Raw genomic sequence first — 20,554 nt, 5'->3', positions numbered from 1 at the left:
TTAAAGGAGCGTTTGACCACAGCTCCTGTCTTAGCATTGCTGAAGGGAGCGAGAATTTTGAGGTTTATACGATGCTTCAAGAATGGGCTAGGATGTGTGTTGATGCAGAATGGTAAAGTGATTGCCTATGCTTCTAGGCAGTTGAAGCCTTATGAGGAGAATTACCCTACTCATGACCTGGAGTTGGGTGCGGTGGTGTTTGCTCTCAAGATTTGGAGACATTACCTTTATGGAGCAATCTTTAAGGTATTTTCCGATCACAAGAGTCTCAAGTACATCTTCACGCAGAAGGAGTTGAACATGAGACAGAGGAGGTGGATGGAGTTGATTGGCGATTATGACATGGAAATCATCTACCATGAAGGGAAAGCCAATGTTGTAGCCGATGCTTTGAGTAGGAAGAGTGTACATTCTTTGTGTACAACTCTATCTTTGATGAGGTTGAGAGATGAGGTAGCGAGGTTCGGGATACATATGATGCGAAAGGAGATGCCATGGGTGATATGACAATCTGACTTGAGTTTTATGATGATATTCGGGATAAGCGAGGCTTTGGATCCTAAGATAGTGGAGTGGAGAGTCAGGGGTAGAGAAAGGGACAGTGTCCCGGTTTTCTATTCATACAGATGGTAGTTTGAGGTTTGATGGTAGGTGGTGTGTTCCTAATGATGAGGAGTTGAAAAGGACTATCATGACAGAGGCACATTGCACACCATATTCAGTGCATCCGGGTGGAGACAAGCTTTACAAAGATTTGAAGAAAACGTTTTGGTGGCCTGGGATGAAGAAAGAGACAGCTGAGTTTGTGTCCCGTTGTTTGACATGCCAGAGAATTAAAGGGGAACAGAGAAGACCACAAGGTAAGGTTCAGTCTTTGGAGGTGCCTGAGTGGAAGTGGGAATCCATTTCCATGGATTTCATTGTGGGTTTGCCTAAGAGTCAACAAGGTAACAATATGATTTGGGTGATAGTGGATCGTCTGACCAAGTCAGCTCACTTTGTTCCAATGAAAGATACATGGACTAAGGCACAATTGGCTATGACCTATCGAAAGAACGTGCTGAAGTTACATGGAGTCTCTAAGGACATAGTGTCTGACAGAGATGCGAGATTTATATCGAGGTTTTGGAAGGAGTTGCGGGGTTATGAGATTTGGGAAGAAAGGCAAGCTAAGTCAGAAGTTTATAGGGCCTTATGAGATCTTAAAGCGAATTGGAGAAGTTGCTTATCGTCTGGCTTTACCAGCTGCGTTAGAGAGAGTACATAATGTGTTTCATGTATCGCAGCTGCGGAAGTATGTGAGCGACCCTTCACATGTGTTAGAGGCCGAGAACTTAGAGCTTGATGAGTCTTTATCATATCTTGAGGTACCTAAGCAGATCCTAGACCGAAAGGTTAGAAAGACTAGGGGTGGTGAGACAGTTTTGCTCAAGATCCTTTGGTCTAACCACGAGACCGAGGAAGCTACATGGGAGGCAGAGGATATCATGAAAGAGCGTTACCCCTTCCTTTTTGATCAGGTATGTATGGTTACGGGGACGTAACCTTGTTTCTTTTAGGGGGGTAGGAGATGATCGCGAGCAGTTTCTAAGAGTTTTATACACCTTTTTATATGTTGCGTCGGTAGGTTGTCGGGATGAGTTGGGTAAGTAGCGTGTTTTATATTGAGTTTTGTTTTGGTTGTTGAGTCGGGAATGTTTTGGAGTACCTTTGTTTTAGTAGTGGTTTGAACTTCGGGGACGAAGTTCCTTTTAAGGAGGGAAGACTGTAATACTCCGTATTTATATGTCTTGGGGTACTCTATCGAGTAGCCCTTACTCTGTCGAGTATGGGCAAGTTGCGGAATAAAATAGTTTCTGACTGTTGGGTACTCGATCGAGTAGCTGGGGCACTCGATCGAGTAGGGGGGTACTCGATCGAGTGCCTTGGGTACTCGATCGAGTGTCCCGGTTTTCGGGGAGTTTTCTCGGGTTTTGTTAATTACGCGATTAAGGTATTTAAACATATTCGTAATTGTTTAAATCACTTTTTACAAAACCTAAAACTGTTTAAGAGAAAAGCAACTAGTTCTTCTTCCCAATCGCGTTCTTGACAATTTCCGGAGTTCAGACGGTCGGTTCGTATCGTAGTTCGTGTCGTTGGATTCCTTGCGTCGAGGGTAAGCTTTTAATATAATTTCTATAATGTTTTGTTAAGATTGATGAAACCCTAATTTAGGAATTGGGGGTTTTTATGAGTAGTATTTGAATGGTAGCATCTATGTGTTGTATGGTAGGAGGAGAATTCGTAGAGGAGCCGTTTTGATACAGCTGTAGATACCGTCTGCGTGTTGTGCTTTCCAGGTAGGATTTCCTACTCAGTATTAGTCCCATAATGGGATATTGGTGATGTGCTGTAGTTAGTTGTTTGATATGATGATTGTGATTGTGATTGTGATTGTGGTTGTGTTTGTTGATGGTTCTCGAGATGCGTTCTCGGCTGAGTGGGGTCACTTGCGGGAGTGATCTCACGCCCTAGTTTCGCCCTTCGTGGAACCCGCCACGAAAGGGGATGTGCACATTAATGGACAGGGTTATCGCTCGTACGATGAGCGGGGCTTAGGTGGGAACGGCATGCGGTCCCCCATCGCGTAGTCCCGGTGGACGGTCGATATTGAGATGATGGGAGTTGGTGGTGTGTGTATGTGTGTGTGACGATTCGTAGTATGTTTGTCTTATTATTGTTATTTATGTTGATTGTGTGATTAGTAATCGACCCGGTGTTGTTTTGTAAACCTGCGGTGATCCATTCGGGGATGGTGAGCGGATATTGAACAGTATAGAGATGAGTCTTTTAGGATAGGCTGGGATGGCCACGACATGACGATAGAGTCTTCCGCTGTAGTTTAGCATTCATTTACATTTCAGTTGAGAACAGATAGTTTGGAATAATGTATTGTACTTTGGTTTGGTTTTGAGGATTGTATTTATCATTAAACTATTTATAATAAATATTGTTTCCGTTTTGTCTATTTGATTATCATACCTCGGGCGACCGAGATGGTGATGTCTTCATACCTGAGTGGTCCTGGTAAGGCACTCGGAGTATGGGGGTGTTACAGTTTGAGAGACAACGAGTGAAGAGAGAGTTGAAAGAGGTCATTATACGGATGAAGTAAAGAATTCAGGGGTACAATGTGGAATATAAAAAAAACAGGGGTACAACATGGAAAACGCAAAAACTCAAGGGTACACCATAGAATTTCCCAAATATTTAAGATCCGCCATTGACTGTAAAACATAAATTAGGCTCAGAATCGTTTAATTGAAGGAACAAATAAAAATGAAATTAATACGGAGTAGTAGTCCAACCCTTTGATGACCGGGTTTTCCTATGATAATTTTTTGGAGTAGTCATACAAAAAAATAAAGGGGACACTTGAATAACAAATCTTGCTTGTGAGGTTCTTCTCAAAAAGATCTTTAACAACCCTCTCTCCCCCGTTGCTCTTATTTTAATCTGTTGTGAGAGGACTTTTTGAAAATACCATCCATCTACCATGAGAATTTGTGCTAGAACTAGGTAGGTGATGCAAATGCAAGGAATTGTGGGTTGGATTCTAAGATTTCCATTTCTTTCTCCTCCAAAAATAACCAAACTTCAATTCCATCACCATTGCAATCAGTATAATCAACAAGCATTATAGAATTCCTTAGGAGAGGGTTTACCATACCATATGGAATAATCTTACTAGGCTTTCCAAACCCGAAATCGACCCGATCCATTCCAAGGTTACACCAACTAGAAAGATTATACAGAGTTGTACCCGCAGGGCAACCACTATCCCTACATGCAAGAAAAGCATCCACCCCATTTTCACCCTTCAAACTCTCAACTTTCTGTTCTAATTTCAATACTTCATTATGGATCTCCTTTACAAGATCGGTTAGTTCGCCCCGCTTATCGACCCTTGGGTGCAAACCTATGAGCAAATTACCCATACTCTCCCTAGGCAACGGGGGTATTGTTCTATTCCTAATGTTCGCACTAAATGAAACAACACTGGGACCCGCTGGCATAACGTGTTGCCACACGAACCCGACCACAGCCTCGAAACTGGTTGGGGTAGGGACCACTTTACTTGACCCATCAACCTTGAGTTTCTTTATGGTTGCGTTGTTGAATATGAAGCTCTTAACGACGACTTTGATTGAACCAAGACGGTTCCATAGCATGGCTATACCGGGGTTCCCACCACCGCTATTTTCAATCGTGGTGTCGTCTACATTGGAACTAGGCGGGGGAAAGGCGGTGACCGCAGCATCAAAATTGGGCCGAAGCAGGTCTAAATCGCGGTTTTTGGCATGGCCAGCCCAATAGTTTAGAAAAGTACTAATTGAGGCTGCATCAAGGAGTTTGTGGAGCATGTAGCACCCAATGACTACCCCACCACATGCAAATATATTGATTTGAAATGCAAGAGGGAGAACCTCAGAAATAGGGAGTTGCCCAAAAGAGAATAAATCCATGGGGGGTAGTAACTTGCTCAACACGTCAATTTTTGTAGGGGAGTTGAGAACATCGTCGAGACGGCAATTGACGACCGTCTCAATGAAAGGTACCCCTTGATCGTTGCATGAGACCGTGGTTTGGCCTATGCAACGACCGGCAAGAGGGTAGAATATTGTTAGGGTCTCAGAAAGGGATGTTTTTAAGGTGCTGATAATATCGTCAGAAGATCTTATAGGAGAATCCCAACTAGGGTAAATCAAAAGTAAAGGCAAATGAACTGGTGGGAAGTTTTGATCTATGAAAGACAAAACAAAGTGTTTGTGTTTTGGAGAAGTTGGGTTCAATGGTTTTATGAATTCACATGATTTTTGTTTCACTTGGGGATCATTCATCGTAACTTTACACTAAGTTTCCTAATTTCCGTAAAACTTAATTTGTTGATTGGAGTGCATGCAACAGAATTGAGTTTTAAACCTGAATATTAGCAAGCGAATAGTACCACGAGGTCCCCGAGCAAGCGAATACTTTAAATATTAGCACTGCCCATTCGTAATTTTGATTTGTTCGAGGCTAGAGGAGATATTACTAGGGGCGTCGACTTCACACGATCGGATCAAAACCCAATACATCCGTCTTTAAAAAATGGATGAGAACCCAATTATAAAAGCTAAATAAGGAATTAAACTTTAGAACATTACCCTTGGATTCATGCAATAACTCTATTAACTTACCGTGAGAATAATTTTGTGATAATTGTGTTGCAAACTTAAAATGTGTGCGAAACTCAATACTCCCATATGAAAGCCCAAGTTACAGATATGATATGATAAAAGTCCAATTACATATATGATACGGAGTATAATGAAAACCTAATTACAGCCTAATTCATTTAGGTGGAAAATTTTTTGGTCTCTCTTATTCTTTTAGTATGAGGAGGATTAAGAATTTATTTTTACCATCACCACTTACATTGTCTATACTCATCACCATTAAATGCAGGGCCGGCCCTAAGGAGTAATTAGGGGGGTAATTAAAAGGGCCCATGAGGGTGGATTAGGAGTCCGCTAAATTAACTATAGGTCGAGGCCTTTATCAAATAAATTTTATTACATATAATTATCAAAATACCGCAAGGTGATAATGAAATGAAATTAGGCTGATTGATAAGGAGTTCATCTGGCTAGAGATGGTCAAGTGTTAGCTATAGTATTTCATGTTGTCTATTCTTTTGTTTATCGGAAAATTCACGTGGTACCCTCGAACTTTGTCATTTTTCATGTGGTACCCAACTTTTTAAATTTGTGCACGTGATATCCTTGAGATTTGATTTTCAAGCACAACGTGCCCTTTTTATCGTTCTTAAAATTTTTAATTGAGCATAAATCATAAACTAGAAATCGGAATTGACTAATTTTTTCTTTTTCCAAATTGATGTCCTCTTCGAGATCTACAGATTGATAAAAAGAAAATGGTCATTCGAAAATTTAAAATCGAAGATATGGTTGATTTGAGATTTTTGATAAGAAAAAACCGTATAAAATGTCGATCGACAATTTTTTTTCTCAAATCGTATATTATGGTGAAATAATAATTTTAGAAAAAAGATTTTGCTGAATCTGAATTCCGGTCTAGGAGTTATGCTCATTTGAATTTTTTATAGCGACAAAAAAGGCATGTTGTGCATAAAAATCAAACATGGGGGTATTATGTACACAAACTTAAAATATTGGGTACCATGTGCAAGTGGTAAAGTTTAGGGGTACCACGTGAATTTTCCGTTTGTTTATAGTGGCTGTAGTTGAGTGTTCAATGTAACTGGAAAACATATGATGAAAACTGCAATTTTTTTTAGATGAATATATATTTACCTTACACCCAAAAAAAAAAAATTATCAAAATAAGAGAATTAGTATAGTGGTTATTTATCGTACCAATTGGTAGGAAGTCTTGTCTTCTATTCTTCATGGCTACATTCTATTTTTTGTTTTCTGGAATTTAGCGAACTAGGTTTGATGTCCGGCTACGCCCGGGCTACCTTTATTTAACATTTAAATTTTATTTTTTATGAAATATGATTTCTCTAAATTTGGTTAACACATACATTTACAATTTATATATTGAAATTATGATGAGAGGTAAAATTAATCAACAAATTATGAGACACGTTCACTTCTCCCGATGTTAATATTATTACTTTCACTACATCCTCTGTTAATACTATTACGTTCACTACTTCTTCGGTTACTGTTGTTTGTTTTACTAATCCTGCTATTTTTACGGTTAACCCGTTAATTTTGTCAAGCTCGTATATTTAAATAAATTAATATTTACTTAAAATCAAACTGTTAGTTAATTTTTTATACTCTTTCCGTTGTTCCTATTGTTACTTTCATTACATGTGATGTGCTACTACTTTCGCTTCTCCCGCCGTCATTATATTTTCTTTCACTACTCCCGCATTTATTATTATTAATTTCACTACTCTCATTGCTGCCAGTATGACTTTCACTACTCCCGTTGCCATATATTATTATTGCTTTTACTACTCACATGGAAGGTTACTATCATAATAGTTGATTATCTAGTTGCATTAAAGTTATATATTTAAATAAATCTGAAATATTAGATTAGAATATTATTTAAGAGCAATCATTATTATTTACTAATTAAATTACAAATCTAATTAATTATGCAATATATATTTGTTTTGAAATATGAATTAATTTACTTACCTTTAAATAGTTTCCAAAATATAATATATATTTATATTATATTTATGTATGTTAAATAATTAACATATTTATACTAATTAATACCATAAGTGGGACCCAATTATTTTAAGGAAACTCGCCATATTCTAATATTCTCTAAATTTATACTTTTAACTAAAATTATATAATATTTACATTGAAATCCCTTGTTCAGGTCCATCACACGGCGCTAGCGATTTAAAACTATATAGTATAATTAATGTGTATAGATTTATTTAATTACATTGAAATCTCTTGGTTTCTGGAATTAATATATAGTATAGTATTGATTGGGTTTGTCATGGCATAATTTGTAAAAATTTACTCATCTAATAGAACTATATATATATATATATATATATATATATATATATATATATATATATATATATATATATATATATATATATATAGAGAGAGAGAGAGAGAGAGAGAGAGAGGGATGGGATCCGGTGAGAACGACTATTTAGTGAGAACGGTGAGAACGATATTTATAATAAAATTTCACGCGCGTCTTGCTGACATCCAAACTTCATCTCTCACATTCACTGATTCACTCAATCACATTTTAACTTCCCTCTCCCTCATTCTGATCCACGACCAACACCACCGCCGGTTTCACTTCTTCCCATCCATCACCACCACTACACGTCACAACCACCACCAGCCACCGCTGATAGTCGCGCCGGAAAGAACCCATCCAAGTCGGCTATTACCCTTATTCTCTTCACTGCTTCCCAAATCATTTCCCCAGAAAATCCCTCAAATCAATCAACAATTAATCTAATCATCATCAATGGCTGACATCAAACAACACTTCTAGATCCAATCATTAATGGTGAAACTCCCTTTGATTCATTAAATAGCAGCGAATTGCCTCCCTTAAAAACGTCCATACTCCCTCTGCCATCATCATTGCTCACCTATACACTAAAATCTCCGATTTGAAAAACACGAAAATCATGCATCTGGTTAATATATTTATGTATCTGGAACCAATTAATATGCACCTAGTGATTAATTTTGTGTATCTATATTAAGATACATTAAATTAGTGGTTAGATACATCAATAATTGGTGTAGATACATTGAAATAACGGGAAACCAACGAAGGGGAGGGTATTGTCGGAGCTCGGTCGGCAGGACAATGGAATTTTGTGATGCGTCAAATATGATGGGAGTGTAGTATTGGCTGATAAACGGCGACCAAAAATGAACCGACGACGGTGGTCCACGCCTTTACCGGCCTTTTTATGTTGACATTAGTGGTCGTCGGCGTCTGGTGGTGGCGGCGTCGAGTGTGCGAGGTGATTAAATGGGTTGTGAGGGACTCATTTCCAATCAGCCACTGTCGGCGAATTTGGATGCGGAATAAGGGCGAAAGGTATGCAAAGTGGGATGCGAAGGAGGGCGATAACGGTGGTCATCTCGGTGCCAGCGTATTGTCAATGGCGGTCAGTGACAGAGCTTGGTGTCGGTGATGGTCGCCGGATTCTGGTGGTAAACGTAAATTAGGATGAATAGGATTTGGATTTGGGATTTGGGATTTGGGCTTTGGGTAGTGTTGTTAATAATGGGGTGGGCTTATAGTGCGTTTGTTATTAATAATGGGCTAGATAGTTCGTTCTCACCGTTCTCACCGAGTGTTCGTTCTCACCGGATCCTAAATCTATATATATATATATATATATATATATATATATATATATATATATATATATATATATATATATATATATATATATATATATATATATATAGAATTAGGTTCAAATGAGTCCACCTTCCTTAAGTGAGTCCATGAGTCCTAATCTAAACCATTAAATTAGAACAAAATTAAGGGTTAAGATTGAATCTGAAAAAAAAAACTCTATATAAAACACTCAAACCCTAATTTTTGTTCATTTCACTTCCTGCTTCTTCTCTCTCTTCCTCCCTTTCCCTCTCTTCCTCCTTTCTCTCTCCGTCCCATCTCACTAGCCCAACTCGACGCCGCCGCCGCCGCCACCGGCAGCCCCTACCCGTTTCATCACCCACTACACTTACCCACCTTCTTCGACAACTACTACCACATCTGCGCGCCCTACTTCCGCCACGCCCCTTCGTGCGCGCCGCCCTTCGTCCTCCGCTGCCCCTCTAGACCGCCACCCCGACACCAACACCACTCCTTTCTATGTTTTTGTTGTGGTGGGTCATGTGGGGGTTTTGGTGGCTGCCGCCTCTATCGCCTCTCCCTTCTCTCCTTTTTTTTGCTTTTTCAGATTACGGTGGTGGTTGTCGTGGTGCTCTAGTGGGTCATATAGAGGTGTTGGTGGCTGTTGTTTCTTCTGCCTATTTCCCTTCTCTTTTTTTTTTTTTTTTTTCTTTTTCAAATCTTTCTCGCCTCTTTCCTTTTTTTTTTTTTTTTTCATATTGGTGGTGCGTGATGGCGGTTGTTGCAGGGGACGCCATGGCTGGTGGTCAGAGGCGGTGGCGGTGGTCGTGGTCTCATGGTCATGGGTTGGGTGGTTGGAGTTGGTGATGTTGGTGGTTATTAAAATAAAGTTTCAGCAGCATGTGTTAAAGTTACATTTATATGGACTAAAGTTACGTTTATATGGACTAAAGTTGCGTTTATATGGACTCAAAGTTACGTTGATATGGACTAATTATATTTATTAAGGACTTAAATTAAAGTTACGTTTATATGGACTAAAGTTTCATTTTAAAGCATTAAAGTTTCACTCGTATATCATTAAAGTTATAGTTAAAAATTAGTTAAATTAAATAAATATTAGTCCCAAGTACATTATTTCACTAAAACAAATTTTTATATTAAAAAATGGTCTAAAAAAATTAAAGTTACACATTTTAGCATTAAAGTTTCACTCGTAAAACATTAAAGTTATATTCAAAAACTGACAATTTAAAAAAATTATAAACCAGTAAAATTAACTAAATTCAAATTTTTATATTTTATATTGTCTAAAAAATTAAAGTTTCAATTTTTAGCATTAAAGTTTCATTCGTAAAACATTAAAGTTATATTTATAAATCTGTAAAAATAAATGAATTCAAAGTTTAATATTAAAAATTAGTTAAAAAAAATTAAAGTTTCAATTTTTAGCATTAAAGTTTCATTCGTAAAACATTAAAGTTACATTTATAAATTTGTAAAATTAAATGAATTCAAATTTTAATATTAAAAATTGGCCAAAAAAATTAAAGTTTCAACTTTTAGCATTAAAATTTCATTCATAAAAGTTAAACTTATAATTGTAAAAGAATTAAAGTTAAACTAATAAATTAAAGTTTCAGTTATAAAACATTAAAGTTTTCATCTTAGAATTGTAAAATCTCAACCATCAATTTTAGAGATCAATGGCTAGGATTAGGACTTAGTGGACTCACCATTTTAGATGGACTCATTAGAACTTGCCTCTATATATATATATATATATATATATATATATATATATATATATATATATATATATATATATATATATATATATATATATATATATATATATATACCGTCGTGTCCTGGTCACCGTCACCTTTGGTATCAGAGCCATGGAAGTAAGATTAATTAAGAAATTTAGAAAGTTATAGTTCAACATACTTGTTAATCCTTATGAGTTTGATAAAACATGTTTTTAATAACAAGAAAACTGTTAAAAACAGTGCAAGTTATGAGGTAGATATACCTAAAAATTTAGATCTGCTTAATAAATGGACTATTCCAGAAATTGAAGTTAATAAAATATATGAATTAGGCTTCTTTGAAAGCTTAGGATTAAAACAAGTAGTAAAAACTACGGAAGAATCAGTTTCTTTAGATGATGAAGAGATGTTTTTACAATTACTAAACAATAAAGACCTAGAACCTTATAGGAAAAAAGAATACAAATTTATACATATAGGGCTAGTTCAAATAGCTTTTAAACCTTTAACATTAGAAGGATTACCTGAAAGCTTTATAGCAGCTTTAAGAGATGGAAGAAATTTAGACTTTAAATCCTCTATAATGGGAATAATAAAATCTAGTCTGGCACATGGACCAGTATATTTTGATGTTCATCCAAACTTGACAGTTTCTTTAATAGATAATAATATTTTAGATACTCTGACTTTAAATGTTAAAACCCATGGTTATCACTATGCTCCAGGGTCAGAAGTAATTTGTATCTGTTATAGAATATATTATAAACCTTTATATACAATGAATCCTCATTGTAAGTTAGCTGATAAAAATCTAAATGAGACTATAATTATTGAGTCTAACTTTTCTAAATCAAATATAACTACAAGAAGAAAAATTAAGTGGGAAGAAATAACTTTTCCAGAAAATTGGAAAATAGAAAGGGCTATGAAGCCAAAACCAATAATTGATACAAATTTATTAAATGTTTCACAAGCAGGTGATAGATCTGTTAATTTGATTTTTGATAATCAAATACCTTTATTAAAAGATAAATCTTCTAGAATTTCTAGATCTAACTCGGTAAGATCATTTATTTCTCCTATAGAATACGAAATAGAAAGACCTTTACCATCTAGAGCTTCTACTTCTCAGATAAGAGAAGAAGAAGATGAAAATCTTCAAGAAGTAAGAATAAATGAATTTAAACGATATAATGATAATATCATAAGAGGGCATACAAATGAACCTCAATTCGAGACCTTGTCTCAAATGAGTTATAATGGTCTTAATGGATAAGAGTGGAAAAATAGATTTTAGCTTTGGAAGCAAAGCTAGGTGCTTAATTAAAAAAGAATTTAATTCACCTAAATGGGAAAAATTTAGAACCTGGTTTTTTAAGCATTTTAATAGAGACCAGCAAAGAAAACTCCAGGATGAGTTTTATGAGTATTGTTCTTCTCATAATCAAATTATGTATTTTGGAACTTGGTTTAATTCTATGTTTATAGAACCTCATATTTCTATGCTAGAAAGAGCATATGAATTACCTGATGATAGGATAATAAAGAATGTTTATCCTCCATTAGAACAATTTCGTCATAGTACATGTATTTTTACTCCAATATCAAAACGATTTATAGCCAAAGATGATGAATTTCCAATAAAGCCAACACAATTAAATGTGTTAATAGAACAAAATAATTATGCTAATTTAGTATTAAATATAGTTGGAGAACATTTAAGTTCTTTGCATAAAAAAATGGATGTAATAACTCAAAAACAAAATATGCAAAATCCTATTAGTAAAGAAAAGATAATCTCTTTAAGATCAGCACCTTCAGGAGTAAGTGTTCAAAGTCCTCCTGAAATTTCAAATTTTATAACAAAAGCTCCTCTTAATTGGGAAAAAGCTTATAAAGAGCAAGAAGATTTGAGTAAACAAATTGAAGCTAATCTTAAAGCAAAATTAGATAAACTAAAGTTACAAACTCTTAATAAGTTTGTGGAAAACCTTTATGATAATGAAAGTAATCATAAAGAAGTCATAAGAGATGAATTAAACAGAATGGATAGAAGATGGGCAGACAAGCCTTATCAAAGGTTATATTATTACAATAGACCTTCACCAATAGATGTTTTACATGAAGAACAAGAATTCCAGTTAAATAATAGTTATAGTGGGAAATGTATTTATGAATGGAACATTGATGGATTTACAGATAAACAAATTTATAATCACATCCACAGAATTATGATGTATGGTACTATGTGTAAAATGGCTGATAATAGTGATGTAACTGTCGCTAAAATGATTGCAGCAGGATTTACAGGCCAACTAAAAGGTTGGTGGGATAATTTCCTTTCAAATGAGGCTAAAACATTAATTATGAATACAAAAATTGAGATGCCGGATGGTACACAAAAGGAAAATGCAGTGTACACATTAGTAATTAATATAGTCGAACATTTTACGGGGAGATATTCTGATAATAATGAAAACATCAGAACTCTTTTACAGAATCTGAGATGTAAAACTCTTACTGATTTTAGATGGTATAAAGACACGTTTCTAAGTAGAGTCATGGAACTCCCTGAAGCGTCAAGTGAACATTGGAAGTCAAAATTTATTGATGGCTTACCTCATTTATTTGCTGAAAGGGTTAGAAATAATCTTAGAAATGGATATACATCTATCCCTTATGATAACTATACTTATGGTAGTCTAATTGGAACTTGTATACAAGAAGGTTTAAATTTATGTAATGAGCTTAAATTAAACCAACAATTAAAAAAGCAAAATCTTCTTGAGAAGAATCAATTAGGAGAATTTTGCAACCAGTTTGGAATGGATGTACCATATCCTAAAAAGAAAAAATATAATAAAAAGAATTTTAATGATCATCCTTTTTATAAAAGAAAAAGGAGAAAGCATCATTATTCACAAGCAAGATTAGATAAAAAGTCTGAAAGAAAAGCCTTAAGAAAGTCATATAAGAAATCAAAAAAGTGGGAAAACCCAGTTGTATGTTACAAATGCAATAAGGTAGGACACATAGCAAAAAATTGTTGGGTAAAGAAAAAGATTTCTACCCTTAATATTGATGAACAAACTAAAGATGAGCTATATAAAATACTTCTTACAAATGATAAATCAGATAGTTCTAGTTCATCCTCTGAGAATGAAGTAAAATTAATGGATGAAGATTCATATTTATCCGATTCCTCTGATACTTCTAGTTCAGAATGTGAACCATGTTCTCAGAATAAACCTTGTGTAAAAGAAGAAAATGATCTTTATAATTTAATATCTCAATTTGAAGATCAAAAAATTAATGTGTTAGAATCTCACCACTGGATTGAGATTTTACAAAAACTTAAAGATCCAGAAGCTAGATCAAAGATTCTTGATCTAATGGGTAAAGAACCTAGTAGTTCTAACAGTTCTAATAATTTATTAAAAACCCAAAATAGTAATAAAGAACCTTATACTATGAATGAACTTTTTAAAATAATAAAGCACAAGAAATTAAGTTCTCAACCTACATCTTTACAAGATGTTCTTAAAGAGATAGAGAGTCTCAAAACAGAAATAAGAGATATTCGTGAAGAAACAAAAAGTCAAGATATGAGAATATCTAATCTTGAAATGTTACAAATTCTTAATCAAGATAAAGAATTAAGTCTAAGTAATGACTTGGAACATATTATAGGTAATGATAAAAATATAGAGAAACCTGAAATGGATCAAATAATTTCTGAAAAACCTACTTCAGAGTTTTTACAGACAGTAGAGTCTATTATTCACCAAAAATGGTATATAAGAATCAATTTAAAAATTAATAATTATTTTGAAAATAATTTAATTGCTCTTGTAGACAGTGGAGCTGATTTAAATGTTATTCAAGAAGGATTAATTCCAACTAAATATTTTGAGAAAACCTCTCATACTCTTTCTCATGCAGGAGGAGATAAATTAAATATTGAATTCAAAATCCCCAAGGCATACATTTGTGTGGATAATAAATGTATTCCTTCATCTTTTCTATTAGTAAAAGATAAGTTAACTACCCCAGTTATACTAGGAACTCCTTTTATTAATCAACTTTATCCTATAACTCATGTGGATAATGAAAAAATAATTGCTACTTATAAAGGAGATTCTATTACTTTTAAATTTATTACCAAACCCATTACTAAGGTTTTACATCAAATATATGATCATTTGATAAATAAAGAAAGACAATTAAATTTTCTAAAACACGAAGTTACAATGATAACTCTTGATGAAAAATTACAGAACTCTAAATTGCAAAGTAAAATTACTTTATTAAGTAATACTTTTGCTACTACAATATGTGGAGATCATCCCTCTGCATTTTGGGATAGGAAGAAACATGTGGTAACTCTTCCTTATGAAGCAGACTTTGATGAGAAAAATATTCCAACTAAGGCAAGGCCCTGTCAAATGAACTCGGAATATTTAACCTTATGTCAAAAGGAGATAGCCTCTTTATTAGATAAAAAATTAATAACTGCCTCTAAATCACCATGGTCGTGTACGGCTTTTTATGTTAATAAGCACACAGAGCAAGAAAGGGGTGTCCCTAGACTTGTTATCAATTATAAACCCTTAAACAAGGTATTGAAATGGATTAGATATCCTATACCTAATAAAAAAGATTTATTGGATAGATTGTATGACTCTGTTATATTTTCTAAATTTGATTTAAAATCTGGATATTGGCAAATACAAATACATCCAGATGATAGGTATAAAACAGCTTTTAATGTTCCATTTGGTCAATATGAATGGAATGTCATGCCATTTGGCTTGAAAAATGCTCCTTCTGAATTTCAGAAGATTATGAATGAAATCTTTAATGATTATGTAGAATTTATTATTGTTTATATTGATGACATATTAATTTTTTCTAAAACTATTGAAACACATTTTAAGCATTTAGATATTTTTCAAAAAATTATTATTCGAAATGGTTTAGTAATTTCTAAGCCAAAAATGTCACTTTTTCAAACCAAGATAAGATTTCTTGGCCATAATATAGAAAAAGGAAGTATAATTCCTATTAACAGAAGTATTGAATTTGGATCAAAATTTCCAGATAAGATATTAGATAAAACTCAATTACAAAGATTTTTAGGAAGTCTTAATTATATATCTCCTTATTATAAAAATATTGAGGAAGATACGGCAATCTTGTATGATAGATTAAAAAAGAATGCAACTTCTTGGACAGAGGATCATACAAACACTGTTAGAAAGATTAAAGCTAAAGTTATATCTTTGCCTTGTTTATCTTTAGCTAATCCCCATTGGGAGAAAATTGTGGAAACAGATGCCTCAGAAAAGGGGTATGGTGGTATATTAAAACAAATAGAACCAGTAACTAAAAAAGAGCTCCTTATATGATTTTATTCAGGTAAATGGAATAAGGCTCAAGGTAATTATGCTACCATAGCTAAAGAGGTATTAGCTATTGTTAAATGTATTTTAAAATTTCAAGATGATCTATACAATAAACCTTTTATAGTAAAGACGGATTGTAAAAGCATGACTAAATATATGTTTACAAAAGATTTTAAACATGATGTGTCAAAACAAATGTTTGCAAGATGGCAATCTCATTTGGCACCTTTTGATTTTCAAATTATTTATAAAAAAGGTGAAGATAATCACCTTCCTGATTTTTTAACCAGAGAATATCTATGATGTATAATTTGCAAAAAGAAAGGTATCAATATTTTTTGCAAAAGATAAAACCTATGATCAACATTACATACCAACATTATTTACAAAGAATAAGACGTCAGACAATTATAAGTTATCAATGGCGCTTTTTAAGGCCAAGGCCTAGTTTTAAACAATCTTTAAGAAAAAGGCTTTCAGCCTATTATTTGGACTGTAAATATAGTACTTTAGAACTATATCGTTTACAAAGTAATGAAATCCTTGATATAGAAGGATATATATATAATTAAAACTGTCATATACTTTTAATTATGGTTGTTTATCATTCTTATGCAGAAATATTTCGTATGGACTTATCCTCTTATAGAGGACGAGGAACCTCTTCCAGAGGAAGAGGCAGAGGAACCTCTGTTAGAGGTAGAGGACGGGGACAAGGACCTAACATCCTTGTTCAATATGGTAATCAAAGGTTGGTTGCAATGGAAACCAACAGATCAGAAGTAATAAGGAGACCGGATATACCCGGAAGTTCTTCTTCGTACTCATCAGCAGTACAAACTATTATTAAGAAAGAGGATGATATGATCCTCAATAATAAAGAAGAAAGAGTTATACTCCTTCTGAATGAATCTGATAAAGAATGGGAAGCAAATCCCTGGTATCTGCGAAAGAGATATCTTGGTAAACTGGGTTATACCCAGGAAACATACAAGTACAGACTCTTCTATGAAGAGATTCTTAAGAATAATGACTGTACTTTTAAACATTTTTATGCAGGAGAATCGATTAAGTTCTCAAAAATTATTATTGGGAAAATACATCCCATAAATGAATGGGGAATATCCCCCATGGAAGAAAAACCGATTATGGTTAATAATATTCAAATGAAATATAATTACTGGGATTATATCCAGGCCTTTGATAAGGCATTATTATATGAAAATGAGTTTCAAACTCATACATGGTTTATTAAAATCAATGTGGACAATATAAATTGGACCTTCATGGTTTATTAAATGGTGGAATTTTTATGGCACCACCCCCGCAATTCTTCCAGAACTCTTTAAAGAGTATTTTGAAAAATGGCAAGGGCTTAAGCCCTCTGGTCAGGATTATATTCCTGAGGATTTAAAATTTTTTATGGAGTTCTCCATTCCATGGATATGGGGAGTAGTTCCTACAACGGGTTATACCCAAGATCTATTCTGTCTTAAAAATAGGTCTTATTCCAAATTTTGGAAGACAATGATGGAGGTTGATGCAAAAGGTGAACTTAACTCCATCATCACAATTAATTTATTGAAAAGTAAGTTAACCTCTTACATAGAAGATAAGGAAAAAGCTGATAAAAGTCGAAGAAGAAAGGAAATTGATGCTGTCATCAATTTATGGGCGGAAGAAGATTCCCTAGATGTTGAGGATATGAGCGAAGAAGAGATTAAGGCGGCTTACCAAAAAGCCTACCAGAAAGCCTTAGCAAAAACTCTTAAGAAGAAAAGAGACGATGAAGCCTCTACTTCTGATATGTCAATGGCTTCATTACACAGCCAAACCTCATACAGCACCCTGATGCAGGATGCTCAGGATCCGGATGATGATATCCCACTAAGTAATGAAGATAGGAAAGCAGCCGCGTGGCTGAAAAATTCAAGCAAAGTTATCTAGAAGCAGGACAGGTGTATAAGACAGATGTCCAAAGCTGTAGAAGCTGTAGATGATAAGTATTAAGTTTTATCTTTTATAAAGATAAAGTTACTTTTGTAAAAGTAGCAATAATGCTGTCGGTTATGACGTAAGTGCTTACGCACTCTTATTTGTCTTTTGTTTTTTCCCCCTGCCTATATAAGGAGGGTTTATATCATAGTTGAAGGCATAGGGTTTTCAACTGCCTTCTCTCTCTCTCCCCTTGTAAAAATTCTCTCAAATAATTAAATAAACTTTCTTCTACTGATTACAACCTTAAGTTTGTAAGTATTTTTTCTTTTATCTTTTTATTTTTCTGTTTTTAATTAAAATTTTGAGTTTAAGGATGAGCCTTATAAGCTAAATCCTTTATGTTGAACTATGACTAGCTAAAAGAATTAATTACTGTTCTTCCTGGTGTTTATACTTTTGGTGATGATGATACTTGAAACAATATTACTCTTCATACCCTTTTAAGATCTGGCTGATAGTTTAAACTCTTTCTGGTTATTGTAAGCTCATAGGACCGTCCTGTTTACCCGTGTTAGCTTGGAATTGGCGTTTTGGGTGTTTGGAGTGGTCATTGAGTCTATGATAATCTTCCTGTTTTGTAAAACCTATCTGACTGGATGAACAGTGTATGAACAGTGTGTGAACAGTGTATGAACAGTGTATGAACAGTGGTCATTGAGGTTCATTTGTATGCCCTCTTATGATATTATCATTATATCGTTTAAATTCATTTATTCTGACTTCTTGAAGATTTTCATCTTCTTCTTCTCTTATCTGAGAAGTAGAAGCTCTAGACGGTAAAGGTCTTTCTATTTCGTATTCTATAGGAGAAATAAATGATCTTACCGAGTTAGATCTAGAAATTCTAGAAGATTTATCTTTTAATAAAGGTATTTGATTATCAAAAATCAAATTAACAGATCCATCACCTGCTTGTGAAACATTTAATAAATTTGTATCAATTATTGGTTTTGGCTTCATAGCCCTTTCTATTTTCCAATTTTCTGGAAAAGTTATTTCTTCCCACTTAATTTTTCTTCTTGTAGTTATATTTGATTTAGAAAAGTTAGACTCAATAATTATAGTCTCATTTAGATTTTTATCAGCTAACTTACAATGAGGATTCATTGTATATAAAGGTTTATAATATATTCTATAACAGATACAAATTACTTCTGACCCTGGAGCATAGTGATAACCATGGGTTTTAACATTTAAAGTCAGAGTATCTAAAATATTATTATCTGTTAAAGAAACTGTCAAGTTTGGATGAACATCAAAATATACTGGTCCATGTGCCAGACTAGATTTTATTATTCCCATTATAGAGGATTTAAAGTCTAAATTTCTTCCATCTCTTAAAGCTGCTATAAAGCTTTCAGGTAATCCTTCTAATGTTAAAGGTTTAAAAGCTATTTGAACTAGCCCTATATGTATAAATTTGTATTCCTTTTTCCTATAAGGTTCTAGGTCTTTATTGTTTAGTAATTGTAAAAACATCTCTTCATCATCTAAAGAAACTGATTCTTCCGTAGTTTTTACTACTTGTTTTAATCCTAAGCTTTCAAAGAAGCCTAATTCATATATTTTATTAACTTCAATTTCTGGAATAGTCCATTTATTAAGCAGATCTAAATTTTTAGGTATATCTACCTCATAACTTGCACTGTTTTTAACAGTTTTCTTGTTATTAAAAACATGTTTTATCAAACTCATAAGGATTAACAAGTATGTTGAACTATGAATATAATCCTGCACAAAATCTCATTTGTGACGGCACGTATCCGTCACTTTGGAGTGACGGATACCATTTTTGCTCACAAATGACCCAAATAGAGGAGAGAGGGAAGCACATGGGGGTGCCCCCACCTTGTCCCCCTATTCGTTTTGTGAGTGGCATTATCCGTTATTTGCTTCGACCCGTCTTCAACAAGGCTAATTGATAATCCTGACCAGAGGGCTTAAGCCCTTGCCATTTTTCAAAATACTCTTTAAAGAGTTCTGGAAGAATTGCGGGGGTGGTGCCATAAAAATTCCACCATTTAATAAACCATGAAGGTCCAATTTATATTGTCCACATTGATTTTAATAAACCATGTATGAGTTTGAAACTCATTTTCATATAATAATGCCTTATCAAAGGCCTGGATATAATCCCAGTAATTATATTTCATTTGAATATTATTAACCATAATCGGTTTTTCTTCCATGGGGGATATTCCCCATTCATTTATGGGATGTATTTTCCCAATAATAATTTTTGAGAACTTAATCGATTCTCCTGCATAAAAATGTTTAAAAGTACAGTCATTATTCTTAAGAATCTCTTCATAGAAGAGTCTGTACTTGTATGTTTCCTGGGTATAACCCAGTTTACCAAGATATCTCTTTCGCAGATACCAGGGATTTGCTTCCCATTCTTTATCAGATTCATTCAGAAGGAGTATAACTCTTTCTTCTTTATTATTGAGGATCATATCATCCTCTTTCTTAATAATAGTTTGT

The 20,554-nt window shown here is 34.1% G+C and overlaps 1 protein-coding gene across 1 annotated transcript; it reads right to left on the bottom strand.

Moving 5' to 3' along the window:
* Nucleotides 1-3,557: 3,557 nt before the first annotated feature.
* LOC141588595 (vinorine synthase-like) lies at nt 3,558-4,883 on the bottom strand. The gene has a single exon (XM_074410027.1). It carries the CDS (start codon nt 4,881-4,883, stop codon nt 3,558-3,560), a length of 1,326 nt encoding a protein of 441 aa, XP_074266128.1.
* Nucleotides 4,884-20,554: the final 15,671 nt, after the last annotated feature.

The sequence above is a fragment of the Silene latifolia genome, chromosome 6, assembly GCF_048544455.1.
Source record: "Silene latifolia isolate original U9 population chromosome 6, ASM4854445v1, whole genome shotgun sequence".
Classification (NCBI taxonomy): domain Eukaryota; kingdom Viridiplantae; phylum Streptophyta; class Magnoliopsida; order Caryophyllales; family Caryophyllaceae; genus Silene; species Silene latifolia.
This window is presented reverse-complemented; position numbering and strand designations above follow the sequence as displayed.

Excerpts from the sequence above, each read along its gene's own strand:
- LOC141588595 (XM_074410027.1), bottom strand. The coding sequence starts at position 4,883 with ATGAATGATCCCCAAGTGAAACAAAAATCATGTGAATTCATAAAACCA.